This window comes from Colobus angolensis, unplaced genomic scaffold (genome assembly GCF_000951035.1).
Source record: "Colobus angolensis palliatus isolate OR3802 unplaced genomic scaffold, Cang.pa_1.0 Scaffold298, whole genome shotgun sequence".
NCBI classification, from domain to species: Eukaryota; Metazoa; Chordata; class Mammalia; order Primates; family Cercopithecidae; genus Colobus; species Colobus angolensis.
Genome location: NW_012116243.1, coordinates 4,575,220 through 4,590,459, shown reverse-complemented (window position 1 = coordinate 4,590,459; position 15,240 = coordinate 4,575,220). Strand labels below are relative to the sequence as shown.

Genomic DNA, 15,240 nt, shown 5'->3' with positions numbered 1-15,240 from the left:
GAGTGGTAGAAGGCAAGACTGGCTTGGGTCATGAAAAAAAAATTTTAAGCAACACACACAATAAAGTTCATATACGTGGAGGGGCAGGGACCAGGCCAGGCTTTTAGGCCATGGCAAAAGTTTCTATGTTAATCCAAGTTAATATGCATCTATGTTTTTCCAAGAGAAGAGAAGATTTTTAACAAGGAAGATTTTTGAATGTCACTTTTTAGAAGTGGGCAGGGCCGGAAATAGCTTGTAATTGGTTGGTGTTAGGACAAGTGCACAGATTTTATAGGATGTTTTCAGGCAGTAGAGATTGTAAGGGTGGGACTTAACAGTTATTTAGAAAAGTTTGACAAGACAGAGACCTGACTTCTTGAAAAATGTGCTAGGCCAGCTTTAATGAGCACTTGAATTCTTGGAGGATCTTGTTAAAATAGATTCCAATTCAGTAGGTTCGGGGTGGGACTTGTGAATCTTCATTTCTAACATGTTTCAGGTAATGTCAGTGCTTCTGGGATGAGGACCATACCAGGATTCTAGCAAAATGTGGCCTTAACTTGTATTTTCAGTTGTACTTTCTGCTAATATCTTATACTTAACTACGCACTCCAGACACAGTAGCCACGTGTTGCTATTTACATTTAATCCACTTCTTCTATGGGACCTTTCCTGAAACTCAAACTGGGTGTTGCTTTCAGCTTCCTTTAAATCTGCAATCTCTATTTGGTTTTCCTCTGCAGTGTATTTCTACTGTATTTTGCCTGCCTAGTATCCAAAGTATCTGAGCATCCAGCTCCTGTTTCTCTGGTTGTAGAACTCCATTTTCTTTGGGTTGGGGATGGGGCACTACTTCTCACCCATTTCTCCATGTGTTCAGTTGAACCTAAGTCTAGACTCCTAGCCATAATCATTAGCACATGAGCCAGATGAGAGCCAGTGACATTAATCCCAGGACATTTGCTGAAAAAATTAAAGTGTAGATAAAAGTACCCTTTCCACTGAAGTCTTTGAGCTGTCTGGATGCCAGTCTGGACCTGCTGGCAGCCATTCTGCCATTCAATGAGCAGACCTTGCCCAAGAATGAGGACAACTCAGGGGAAAGAAAATCCAAGAGATGCAGATAGAGCTTAGATGGCATCTCTTACCTGGCAATAGCTGTATTTGGAGTGCTATCTACCTTGAACACTAGTTACTGGACAGTTATAATTTCCTATTTTTGCTTCATCTAGTGTATAGTGGAGAAATCTCGCCCTTTACAACCTCTCTTAAGACGTTTGTTTTCTGCTTTGATATGTGGTAGTAACCAAGTACTTGCTAATTCTTCCAACTCCCCTATGATCCAACTTTTCAGCATCATAACTGCCCTTTGTTAGTCTGATTCGAAGGTTTGTAAAAGGCATTGTGAACATATGCCCACCTAAAGTTTTACCAATTTTAATATTCAAATTATTTTAAAATGTAAATGATCTAATTTTGTGGAGCCAAAGACTTAAGTCTCTATTTCTCAATGACATCTATTTTTATTAACTTCTACAGATTGTTAACACTCCTGTGTGTACATAACTGGATTATTATTTTTTTTGAGACAGATTTTCACTCTTATTGCCCAGGCTGAAGTGCAGTGGAGCAGTCTCAGGTCACTGAAACCTCAGTGTTCTGGGTTCAAGCAATTCTCCTACCTCTGCCTCCCAAGTAGCTGGGATTACAGGTGCCCACCACCATGCCCAGCTAATTTTTGTATGTTTAGTAGAGATGGGGTTTCACCATGTTGGCCAGGCTGGTCTCAAACTCCTGGTCTCAAGTGATCTGCAAGCCTCAGTCTCCCGAAGTCTGGGATTACAAGTGTGAGGCACCACACCTGGCCTTAAGTGGATTATTTCTTAATGGCACAAGTTATCCAAACCAAGTGCAGATTTCCTAGTTAACATGTACTGTTTACCTGGCTAACCCATGTGTACCTCCCAGAATATTCTCCACCTGCGCCTGCCTCCCAGCTTTGAGGGGACTCCTCTAAAGCCATTGAAGCTTTGTAGTAGTCTGGGCCAGCAGGCTGGAGGATGACTCCAGATCCGACTCTTTCAACCCACCCTTCCTTCCAGATCAACTCACATGGACCTTAGCTTCATGTCTGAGCTTACTCCCCTCCACAACTTTGTCCTGCTTATATATGGAAGCTGACCACAATTTACCTACCTCCTAATGGGCTCAGAAGGCCCCGTGGGGCACAGGTGCTAGGAGGGTCCCTAGACTTCAACCGGAAAGGTGCCTCCAAACCCAGATGTAACACTAGACACCACCCATCTACAATCTTCTCTCTACAACTACATTTTCTAACTACAACTGGACTAAAGAAATAGCAATCCAGGCCAGGTGTGGTGGCTCACACCTGTAATCTCAGCACTTTGGGAGGCTGAGGTGGGTGGATCACGAGGTCAGGAGTTCAAGACCAGCCTGGTCAAGATGGTGAAGCCTTGTAACTACTAAAAATACAAAAATTAGCCAGGAGTGGTGGTGGGTGCCTGTAATCCCAGCCACTTGGGAGGCTGAGACAGAGAACTGCTTGAACCCAGGAGGCAGAGGTTGCAGTGACCTGAGATTGCATCACTGCAGGGTGACAGTGAGACTCTGTGTCAAAAAAAAAAAAAAAAAAAAGGCAATCCATCATGAAGGAACAAAGAACAGACCCTCACTACTCCCCCTACCCTTTCATTATGTTTTAAAACATGTTTATAAAATAGGATTAAGAACTACTCTAGAGGACCATGTACATGATAAGATTATCTTTTATTAGAGATCTTATATTACATATTCCCAAAAAGATATAAAATCTTCCAAGAGAAAAATATCAAAACCTGTTGATTCCAAGGTGAACAAAATGATCAAAATGAAGGCAAACATTTTCTTCCAGACAAAGGAATATAAAAACATTTCGGCACAAGTACAACAAAGGCATGGGAAGATCATGATAATGTTTTACAACACATTTTACAGCATTTTATTTTAATCAGTATTTGTAGAAAACAAGGATGCTGAGTTCTTGAACACTGCAGTCACAAACTCAAAATTTCCAAAAAAAGGAAAGAAAACACTGAACTACTTGGTCAATTGAACATCTGTAATAATAAATGTAATGAAACCTAACCAAATAAATATGCCACTGAGATCACAACTGAAGTGTATGGTTTTTAGTGTGTGCCAGAGACATTACATTATTTAATCAGTTTTTGACCACAACCCAAAGCAAAAGCATCCTCTCTTCATTTCCCTGATGATTTATTCTAAAAGTAACTTTAAAAAGCAGAAACTTGCTGGTTAAAGAGAATTTCTGCTTTACCTGTGAACTGCTAGTAGCAACACAAGCTGAATAAAACCCCAGACTGACATGGGACAGATCCATCTCAAACAACCAGAAGTGGCAAAATCACTGTTATTGCATCAAGATTTTTTTTTTTTTAATTTCATCTGATCAGAATTTCCAGAATGATTAAGCACACCCACTTAACCACAGAACACACTGAACTCCCACAGGAAGGTTTTACATTTAAGATGCAATGAAAATACTGATCTCATTCCTGGGGTTTGCTTCTGGCAACCCTAACACCTGTAGATGTCCACAAAAAGGAAGTCCTTTTTCTTTTTTTAGTTTTTTCCCAAAAAATGTGGAAGAAAACTTACAGTACATGTTTATTGCATGAAATTACCCCTTGTAATATCTTTATCAACACTGGTATTGTTTCCTTAATTATTAAAGGCAAATGAGTTTATGAATTTAACATAACAATAATCTTAGGAGCTGCATCTTGAGTGAAAATCCAGATGATAATCAAACTATATGGTGAAAGAGAAATTGGGTTTTTATTTCTCTATAAAGATGTTGGAATGACAAAAGGTAAATGGAGGCTGAAAGCCACAGAATACGAAATCGATTAACTCAAAGAGAATTTTCAAAACTGTACATACTCAAAGATTCCTTTCTATGCTAAAACTGAATAGTCTAAATGTTGCTATTATTTTAATGTTAAGGAAATGATAATCCCAAATAAATTTTATTAAAAGCACTGTAATGGCACATGGGCTCAGAACTTCACTTTAAGGTTAGCACATACAAAAGTTGAGAATTGAATGAACAAACATATTCCTTAGTTAGATAAACCATGATGAGCTACATAAAAGTGGGTTTCAAAACAAGATCAATTTTAAAGCATTCTCTCTTTAATATAGTTAACTACTGTGAAATGGAAACAGTAGCTGGATTTTGCATTTTACAAAATCCTTGCTTCAAGTTGCAGTTTCCTTGGCAGCAGCATATTTTAATTAACAATATTTTCCTTCCTTGTTTTGTTTTCCGACATCTCAGTACATTCAAATAGTCAAAATGTTTAGAGTAACATCACCACAAATTTAATGAAACAGATCAGTATGTGGCCAGCATTGTCAGGCAAAAATTACACAATTTATGTGTCATAGAAAGTATCCACCCCTCTCCCCGATCCCGCAACATTCCCCCTTCCCCAGACAGTAATATGGACACTGATTTAACAAGACTTATAAAAAAATAAGGCACATTTATTTTGATATGGTAATTTTAAAATAGAAACCCCTTCTCAGAACACCTGTATTCAAATGAGTTGTGTAAAAAGACACCTTGTGGTACCTAAAATAGGTTTATGGTACCTATGGAATTGCTTCTATTTTAGTGAAGATGGAATAAATTGCACCCATCCCACATTGTCAAGTAATGAAAATATGCCTCTTTTTCTACTGTTGAATGATTCAAAATCAGGTATTTCTGGAAATACTTAGAAAGGGTAGGAAGGGAAGGAAAAGGTCAAGAGGTACACCAGAAAAAGGTATAAAAATCAACTATGTTAATCATAAGGGTGGATAGATTGCACTTTTCCACTTACTTCAACACATAATTTTTCAAACTAGTATGAATGATTGCAACCATTTTGGCCATTAGCTTTTACCCACAAACACTTTATTCCATTTCAGCCAAATAGGTGTTTTTGTAAAACTAATGAAGGATCAGCACACAGATACTGTAAGAATCTCTTCACAACCCCTAACACAGACATAATTAGTTAGCATTTAACCTGAGATACAATCTGTTGAGAGGCTGTCTTTAAATATTCCTTAATTTGTTGCATCAATTCATACTGATGGTGGTAGTTCATGGGAGGAAGTTTTAAAAAAAAGAAACCTGATTGATAGCATGGCTTTTTTTTTTTTTTTTCTTACTGTAGTGGTAAAAGAAAAAAAAAAATCACAGAATCACAGAATTCATGTTCTCACAGTAGCCAGAAGCTAAAATAATGTGCTTCTTTATTGCACGTCAAACCAAGAAAGGTATAAAAGCCAATGATTCCCAATCCAAATGTGAAAGTCAGGTTCACCTCAACCGGATTCGGAACGTGCTGATTTCCATTGGACTCAAGTTGATCTCACTTATATTCTGAGTGCCGGGAGGTGAATGCATCAAGGATAATGATGAAGGTGTGAGACTTTCAACAATAAACTTGTTAAAAAGTTTCTGTACCAACATCTGAAAAGTAAATGATAAAATTTGCATATTTAGATCAACTTTGAAGATTAGCAGCACAACTATATATTCTGTGAAAATCAGTATGAGAAGGAATAAAACAGTATGTTGAAGTTCTCTTTTGAGGAAAAAAGGGTGGATTAAATATACATATATAAGTTATTAAACATACATATATAAGTTCTCTTTTATGGAAAAAAGAGTGAATTAAATATACACATATACATGCTTGAACATACAGACTATCCTTGGAAGGAAACAGGAAACCAGTAATGGTCATGAGCAACAAATTCTGCATTCTTTTTTGTATTGCTTGAGAATTTTATCACGCACAGGGGCTTTTTCAATAATAGAAAGGACATCCAATGGCCAAGAAGCTTTAAAAACATCCTTATTCTCTTTTAGTCCATACTTATCCCTAACAATGGTAGTCCTCAACCACTTTTTCCTGTTCCAACAGAGTTGAGAGAGAGCACAAAGGCTCACTATAAGGAAGGATCATTATGTCATTGAGTCCCAGTCTACAGAGGTGGACAGGTCATTTGGAAAGTGTTTCCCTCACTGCTGCCATGTTATCTGTCTCTCTGGATCGTATAACCCCCTTATGACTCAAGGCGTTAATGTCAGAATGCTCAGAACCAAGTATACTTAGATCATCAACAATAAGATAGAGTGCAAATACAGTATAATAAAAAAGTAGTAAAAATATCAGTGCTTTCTTGGCATCAACTCCAAGCAGGGTAGGGTAAAAGAAATGTAAAAGCTAATCTATCTAAGTAGGTTCAGGGCTCCTACCACATTTGTCTTTTCTTTTTGGACCCCACACACGCTAATTTGTAGGATTGGAACTGAATCACTTGAGTCTGGTCTACAGCATTATTTATGGGGTTTTGGAGGAAAGTTGGGTCAGCTGAGCTGCCTGGTGAGGCAGACCTGCCTGTGTGCCTAAATCAACCCAGCTGCCTTCTCTGAGTCATGGCCCTTTCAGTGACAAAGGCAGGAGATTGGAGGTTTGTTTCCTTCCAAGGACAGGCTTGATGGAACTGCCAGAAAGACCAACTTGAAAAGAAATAACAAATAGGCAGCCAGCAAGCTGTGTTCAGACTGAGGATCTGTTTGGCCTGCACAGTGTTGACTCATATGCAAATCTGCACTAATCAGAAGACCAAGACCTACATTTATTTCCCAAGGGAAAACAACTGATTGGTGCTACGTACAGCTGCCTCCTGGGCTGTGGGTGGATTATCCTACTAGCCTACAGTCTCAATTTTCCCAGTTGCTTCTTTATGGCTACCTCTATAAAGCTTCAGTTATTATAAACTTGCCTCGGCCTCTGTAGGACTTAGGTTTACCAGTGTTGAACTAAATGATATGTGAGCATGTATGGTTCAGGGGAGGAGAAAACTGGGGGACTGGGAACAAGGCACTTTGTAGACTGGAAATAGAAGGCTGAGGAAATGACAAGAGCATTGCCTTCAAATGTGCATAAACTCCAGCTATACCTTTTGATGTTGACAAGGAAAGCAGGCTGAAGTTTTGAGAAAGTGTATTTTTCAGTTGGGGAGATTCAAACTAATTTGCAGACTGATGAAACTGAGATAGTAAAGAGGCAATGAAACATGATCTTATTGTCAAGATTCTTTGCAGAAAGAGATTTCAAAGGGCACTAACAGTAAGCAAAAATAACCTTTTCAACTTACCTTTCCCTGAGTAGTAGAACAAAACAGCCCTGTGCCTTTGCTAGAGAACCGACAATCAAATCCTTTTCTGTGGAGGATTAAGGCTGCCTCATTGGAATGCCCATTGCCCACCTACAAATGAGCAGAAGGGAGTCACACCGCGCAGGCAATAAAGCAAATATTTACAGTACTTCACACACCACTCTCTTGATGTCAGCATCCAAAAGCACGTTTATTTAGCAAGAAAGTTAGGCAAATTCATTTCTCCTCAGGTCCATGCTCACTGCCCATTCACCTGCTACCATCCTCTCCTACCTGTACTGAGCCAGATGAGATTATGTTCTAAGGTTACTTGTTAGGTAACCTCATGCCTTGGTTTCTCCTATAATCCCCGAGGACTTAGGTTTCCTTATGTCCATATATTATTTGTTTTATCAAAGTTTCTTCAAATAAAGCATTTTGCTTTCATCTTACTTTTTGAACACACATGTCAGTTGAATAAACTGCACCTGAACTTAGTCCTTATCTGGTCATTGAATGATATACCATCTAACTTAAAAGTCACACATGCTTCTTTATTGAACACTAATTTTTGCTAACTGCATTCTTAATCTTTGATGTATTGATTCATTATTTTTATATTAGAGCTATTTAAATTTAGTTATGCTTTCACTTGGTAGGCCAGCTCACATTTATCAGTTTGATGTATCATTTAAATTGATACTACAGAAGCTATTGTGGATGGGCAGGCAAAAATAAAAATACCCGCCTGACAAGTCAGGTAAGAGTGTCAGTATACCTTTTCTCGCAATAAAATTTCTCATATCCATTTAAGTATCAATGTCATGAATGGTTCAGGTCTCTGAATATTTTAAAATACAATTATCTTAATAAATTTTATGTTTCCTAAAGTTGGAAGATGTTTATGATAAATGAATTTAAAATCCCTGGAAAAATTAAGAAACATAGAGTTTTTGAAAAAAGAGTCATGTGCTGCTTAGCACTGACACTGTGATAAAACTGATTCTTTCCTCTGTTCTCTGGTCACAGACAGGAATATGCCCAAACTCTTGATCGTCCTCACCAGGGGATAAGATTTTTTAATGTACTAAAGAGACATCTTTCCTGAATAGCTGCCAGAATCTGCACCACTGATTTGATTTTAATGTGCCTGAACGGTTTAAAGCTGTCCTCACCTCAGAGTCTTGGCTAGAATAACCTATGTTATGATGTTTCACACTGATATTTTGTAGCGGTACTGCTAAGACTTTGTTTGAAGGAAAAGTCATTTAAGGAATTCTGAGTCATCACAAGACCACAATACACACAGCAATTTTAAATCATATAATAAAAATTTCTAATGCATTTCAATACATTTAAAACACCCTCCCCATGTAGTAGAAAAATAAATAGGAAAATCCTTCATTTATGGTATCATTTGATCTCCCAAAGAAAAACAAAGAGGACTCTATCATGTGCCAACTGTGAAACCTTAGGATAGGAATTTCTTCTTCCTAAATATCTATTTTTTTTGCCTGCAAAATGGAGGCAATGCTTGTATTATTTCCTTCATGAGTCACTGTGTGGATTAACCTGCTGGAAATACTATGTAAGTAGCCTCACACTGCCTTGTAGGGCAGAACGCGTTAGTGCAGGAGCTGTGTAGTAAGAGTGGTTCAGAGCCTGAGTGGGGAGTCCGACAGCTGGAGATCTGGATCTTTGCTCTGCAATTTACTAGCTGTGGATTTCAACAAAACCAGGTTTTCCTTTTCCATAAAATGAAGATGAAATGAAATGAAATAGCTTAACAAAGATCTGGTCAAGTGTCTGGCACACAGGAAGCCCTTAGCATAAATTTCCTTTATTGACATTACAACTTTGTAGCTAAAGACTCAGGGAACTCCTAAATTATATGTCTAGAGTCATATATCAAAATCATAACAAAGTCTGTATTCAGATTAACAGGTTAGAAACCCTCTTCATTAAGCTCTTTTAAAAGCACATATCACTATTAACCTAAAGCATTTGGCCTTTTTAACTCATGGGTCCATCCTTACTTATCACTTGATAGCATGCATTGCTACAATTCCTGCAACACATTTGCTCTTGGAATAATGAATTCCTAAGGCCTTTATAGCAACAGAAGGGGACAAAAAAAGTTGGGAGGGAAACACCTTTGGAATTCTACATTTGAATTCTACAAGAGATTTAAACCGACAATACAAAAATAGAGATAAAAGTCATAAAAATTAACTTTCACTGATAGAAAAAGTTACACTTTCTCTCAAAACTAAAATTACATCACTTTTGTAAGAACAAACTGAAATAGCAATCATCTTTGTCCAAGTTTTTAAAAAATCAAATATTCATGAAAGTATCAGTTTTCAAGCAAAAATACCTGAGGCAAAGCAGCAGTTTTTCAGTTTCAAAGTCTGTCTAGACATTTATTTCCAAGAAAACTGTTTTTCAAAGTAGGGAAACTGTGAATTTAAATTGAATATGCATGCAGGAAAACAGATACCTTCAAGTAGTTACACTGTATACTCTAGGAGAGTAAACAGATTTTGGAAGAACTACTTTTACATTCATTAATGCATTAGTAATATCTGGACCCCATAAAACGGGAGGATGTGGGGAAGAAAATTTACAATTTTTGAAACTGTGCCAAGCACTGTGGTAGGTAACTATCTTTGTAAAACAGATTAGAACACTTTCAAGGCTGGATTACTGAAGTAAGGCTGGCGTATTCAAAAGTTGCACAGAGAAAACCCATTGCAAACTTAATTCAGAGGATAAAACCAACATTCAGCTCACAGACTAAGCTGGGCCTCTGAGACTTTTCCAGCAACTTGGTGGAGTATGGGGAAAGATGATTTGGTTTGCAGAATGAAGCCATCAGATAAAGCGGGGCTTAGAGAAAGCTGGATCAGACCAATGACTTTTTCTACCATGAACCATTTATGTGACTTTGAGTAAACCTCTACAAATTCATCAAGCTAAGCTGGACCTGTGAAGAGTCCCTCTGAGGACTGAGGGTCAACTGCAGTGATAATATCAGTCATTGCTAATACCTGTTGAGCACTTGCTGTGTGCCATACCCTGTGCAGAATGTTTTTCATTAATTAACTCATTTTATCTCACAACAACCTTTGAAATATTTGAGGTGGTATATGAGTTTGTATTAAAATATGTAAATATATGGGAAAACCTCTATCGCAAAGCATTCTCTCTCATACTCAAATAGCAATGACCACTAGTGATCTTGGATTAGCCCTTAGTCTTTTCCCGCCAATGGTTGGGATATCCTTCTGTAGGTGTCCTATTATTACTGAGGACACAAGAAAAATAGACAGTGTATTCCCTCATACTTTCAGTGCTCCCTCTCCCTTCTTGTTCCCATGCAAGACAGTATAAGGTTCTGAGAAGCCATCTGGACTCAGACACACCTGCGTGTGCTCCCAGGACCACATTTAATGGCTGTGTGCCCTAGACAGTTAACTATCATATCTCTAGGTCAGTTACTTTCCTATTCTGTAAGATGGGATGAAAATACTGCCTACCTTCTTAGTGTTGTTGTGAGAGCTTTAAAGTTCATGTAAAGCACTTGGCACAATGACTGGCAAACAGACAATTTTAGATATGTTATTTTTAAATATCTGAGGAATTAGTAACAAAGTATTAAGTTGGTGCAAAAGTAACTGTAGCTTTGCCATTACTTTTAATAGTAAAAACTGCAATTACTTTTGTACCAACCTAAAATATCAGGAATAAGTAAAAATGACATCAAGATTTACTCTGGCAATAAATGTCAACCTCTAATTTATAAAGAAGTGCCAATGTTTTTACCTCCTTATTAGTGATAATCACCATTATTCATGACTGAACTATCACAGGTAAGAACCTTTACTTGTCAAGCACTCATAGGGCTTACTATGTGCCACACACTGTTCTAAGCACTTTACTAACACTAAAATTATCTCCAATCCTCAGAACATCTCTAAGGTGAGTATTATTACCATTTCCATGTTACTAAGGAGGAGGCTGAGACTCAAGAGAGTTAAGTGACTTGCTCTAAGTCACATGGTTAGAAAGCGAAGCAGACAAGCTCATACTTAGGACATCTGATTCCAAAGTTTAAGCTTTTAACAGCTTCCTTCTCCTACCTTTGCATTAGCTATGAATTTGTGCTCATAGATACCTAGCCAGGGGAGAAAAGATAAAAATTATTTTTGATGTAAAATAACAAAATACTGTAAAGGAGATAACCCCTTCAATTTATGGCTGAAAAAGGGGAGTACTGACTGATGGTTCCAGCAGAGATAAAACTGTGACTTATCAAAAAACGTATCAATTCAGAAATCAAGCTTTGGAAATTGTAATTTCCTTCCATCTACCACCTATCCACCTCTCCATTCACCCCACTTCAAATAGGACTTAAGGCCATTCTGGAAATTATACACACATGACAGTCTCTTCTAAGGAAAAAGCAGGTGAATAGTCCTCTACTGAAGATCTTAAGATGTGAGTTATGTCATTCCTCTCTCGCACCAAAAGAAACAGTAAACTTTCAGAAACTGTAGTAAACACTATGTGTGCACCCACAATTTATGGGGAAAAGAGGGACCATAACTTTGGTCAAATTCTCCAGGACTCATGGGACCCCACCCTTCTCACAGAGTTAGTAAGGTGAACATAGATTAAGGCACGGCTACACATCTGGTGAGAAAATTTCTCCAACCCACTCAGATTCTTTGAAAATACCTAACGCTCATCTCTAGTGCATTCTAGCAGCTGGAAAGGTTATAAGTCCAAAGACAGGAAATAACCAGTAGAAATTCATTTTTTAGGGTGCTCATTAAAATGGCCAATAATAGCTATCCTGTTTTGATCAACAAGATAAAATGACAGAAAGAAAGGGAAGGTAAACGGCTGTTCTTAGATATGTACAACAAAGGAATTTTTTTTTCCCACAATTTTCACCTTTCCAGAAGCTAGGAGATCAATAAAGCACCAATCAATTCTTATAAGAAAGACAAATAAAGTAAAATCCTCAAACTGCCTTTTATAAGAAAAGAAGAGGCAGAATGAACAAGTGGAGAGATAAAATCTTATTCAGTAAGTGCTGCTGATATTGAAATGATGGTTAACTATTTGCAAGAAACAGTTAAATACAAATCAAAATAAATTACATAGAGAATAAAGAGTTAAGATATATATATGTATATATGTGTGTATATATGTATATATTTTTATATAAACATGATATATATCATATATATGTAAGATATATATGATATATATTTATATAAAATAAATACATCTAAATATAAAAGTCATGGAAATAATCTAAAAAAAAGAAAAAGAAAAAGAGTTGAACTACATATCACTTTTCTAAAGTGATTCCAAGTAGAATGGCTCCATGAAGCTGAGCTTAACCAGCTTCCTCTTTGTCCCTCTATTCTAGGCTGAACCTGCAGCTCCAGCTTCAGAAGGCTGACTCATGATCTGTCCTCCCATGAGATCCTCCCAGCATCTTCTATACCCAATCTCCCTTCTTCTTAAATAGTGGTCCTTTCCTGATGACAAGGCTTTTGCATTTAGTGTATTTGAGTGGTGTTCCTGTTCCCAAGGTTTCAAACCTTTACAGAAGCTTCTTCGTAGTATCTCAAGCTCTTCATGGTGTAGGGAAAGGGGGTGATCAAGGAAAAGAGTTGAAAGACTGGTCAACAAAATAGGAAGGCTAACGGGTAAGTTTGTAGATAGTGGCTGGAATGGGCGAGGCCACGCAGCATGCTGTGAGGCAGGGTTTCAAGAGATGTTTGTTCCCCTCTTCATCTGAATTTGTATATATGGCATATAATCATTTCCAAAAATTGATATAAAGCAGAAAAGTAAGATATGTCTGTCTAAAAGCAAGATATGTCTATACAAAAATGTAAACTCATCTACTAATACAGAGCAATCCTGGAAAGCTTGGACTTTTACAAACAAATGTAGTAATTCTAAAAAAGTCAAATGCTACCCTCTGAGGCCACACACAGCACTGAGATTCAGAGGCCTGGCTGTAGGTCTGATTCTGCCATTTGTGGCTGAGTGATTTTATCATTTAACTTCGCTCTAACTCTTACTTTCCTAATTTAGGAAATGGAGATAACTCAGCAATTTCATCAGAAAAATTTCTAAAAATTATGAATTCCTAGGCTTTCCTCCCCAGCCCTATAGAATCAGAATCTCAGAGATCTGGAAATTTGTAAAAGTCTCTATGTTTAAAATCTCCCCTGTGTGATCCAGACACAGTGACTCTGAGGACTAGTAGTTGAAACTGCTGAACCACCTCAGTGGGTTATTATACCTGCAGCCTGCAACTCGCCTCCCTCACTGTTCTTCGAATATATAACCCCTTGTCCCAGCAGTCAAGAAAACCAACTGAGGTTTAGAACTGAGAAACCTTTAGACAGAGGCCCAGAGGAGGGCCAAGCAAGGCACTCTCTATCATGGTGCTGTAGGAGTTGGTCAGGCAGGAAGACATGTGTCCTTATCATGCTACAGTGGCCTTCAAACACATGTCTCATGAAATACTCTGGTGGTTAGGAAAATGCTTACTTAAATACAAGCCAATGCAGACTTCAGGTCTTGCTTGGAACCTATGTCTATTTTGACATTATTTCAAGGGGAAAAATAAGCTGCATTCTCCAAATGAACAGCCCATTATTGCACATTGGAAGCTTCTAGCTCACAGAAACAGGAACCCAACCAAAATGCTTAGGTCTGGCTTCTGCACTTATTCATTGAGTTATTTTGGTCTTTCTTTTAGTATAAGCATTGAATTACACTGGACACTTTGTAAGCACAGCTTTCTTTGAATCAATACCCACAACAGTTCCCTTCAATGATTATCTTTCTATTATCATGTTAGGGCAATTCTTCAAAGAAGTGGTTTTGAATGGATCAATCCTTCCTCTTGGATTACTAGCGGGCTTTTAAACAACTGTTATAAATATGTGCTAAGAGTCAAAGGCTAACACAGGAACTGGCACCAACTGATATTATATGATAATGCAAAACTCTCAAGTATTTAGTTCTGATTATGTGCCAGCATGGTAGTTATCAATAGGCATTATTAACATTTCAGTTTTTAATCCTCTTGGTCAAATCTTTATGTTGTTAAGTTGCTCTCTATTCCCTCTGCTAAAACCCCAATCTGCACCCAAGTTGGAGTGTCATTAGGATAACAAGGTATGTTTACAAAATGCTTTTGTTTTCAAAAGGCTTTCACAATAGGATTTCATCTGTTTTTAGCAAAAGACCTGACACAGCAATACGTGACATTAACCTCATGTTATAAATGGTAGCTGAGTCAGCAGGGAGGGTGGCCCACCTGTCCAAAGACACGAAGAACAACGGGAAGCTAGGTGGCTGCAGTGAGTAGAGGCCAGGCTGCAGAGGGCCTGAATGCTCAGTGTCTGAGCCAATTCAGGAGGCAATGGGATTTTTCATCTGAGAAGGGATTAGATTTGTATTACAAGAAAACAGTCAAAAGCAGCAAGGATGTGAAGAAGTGAGTGACCACTAAAAAAAGGTGACATAAAAAACAAGTTCCAGGCTTTGCTTACAGAAGGTAAAACCCTATGCTCACTGACTCTAGTCAGCTCCAGCTGCTTCCAAAAAACAATCACATTTAAAACAACTACAGTGGAGGAGCCACCTAGAAGTGAGGCTAAGGGATGGTGACCGCCCATCCTCCCCAGAAGCTTCTGGGTTCTTCAGGTCGCTGATGTCCTCTACCATCTATGCTGGGTGGTGGTAACCTGAAGCCCAGAGTATTTGATGCCCTCTACTCTATTCTTTCCATTTCTTTTAGCTCACTGATTTATGACATGACACCTCAGGGAGCCAAAATGTAGACCTACAAAAAACCACAGCAGAATCCTAGAAAAAACATCTACACAATTCACTGATTCAAAATAGTTTTTGAGATCTTTTGTGCAGGCACTGTTCTTCACGGGGATACAGCAAGAATAAAGGACAAGCACA

The 15,240-nt window shown here is 38.0% G+C and overlaps 1 protein-coding gene across 1 annotated transcript in view; it reads right to left on the bottom strand.

Annotated features, from left to right (window-relative positions):
* Nucleotides 1-2,750: 2,750 nt before the first annotated feature.
* Nucleotides 2,751-15,240, bottom strand: part of MAN2A1 (mannosidase, alpha, class 2A, member 1) — a 173,321-nt gene continuing 160,831 nt past the window's right edge. Inside the window, exons 21-22 of the mRNA XM_011949322.1 lie at nt 7,228-7,338; nt 2,751-5,530 (exon numbers count right to left, since the gene is read on the bottom strand). Coding sequence (XP_011804712.1) covers nt 5,378-5,530; nt 7,228-7,338 — 264 coding nt within the window. The 3' untranslated portion in view covers nt 2,751-5,377. The remainder of the gene's footprint in view (nt 5,531-7,227; nt 7,339-15,240) is intronic.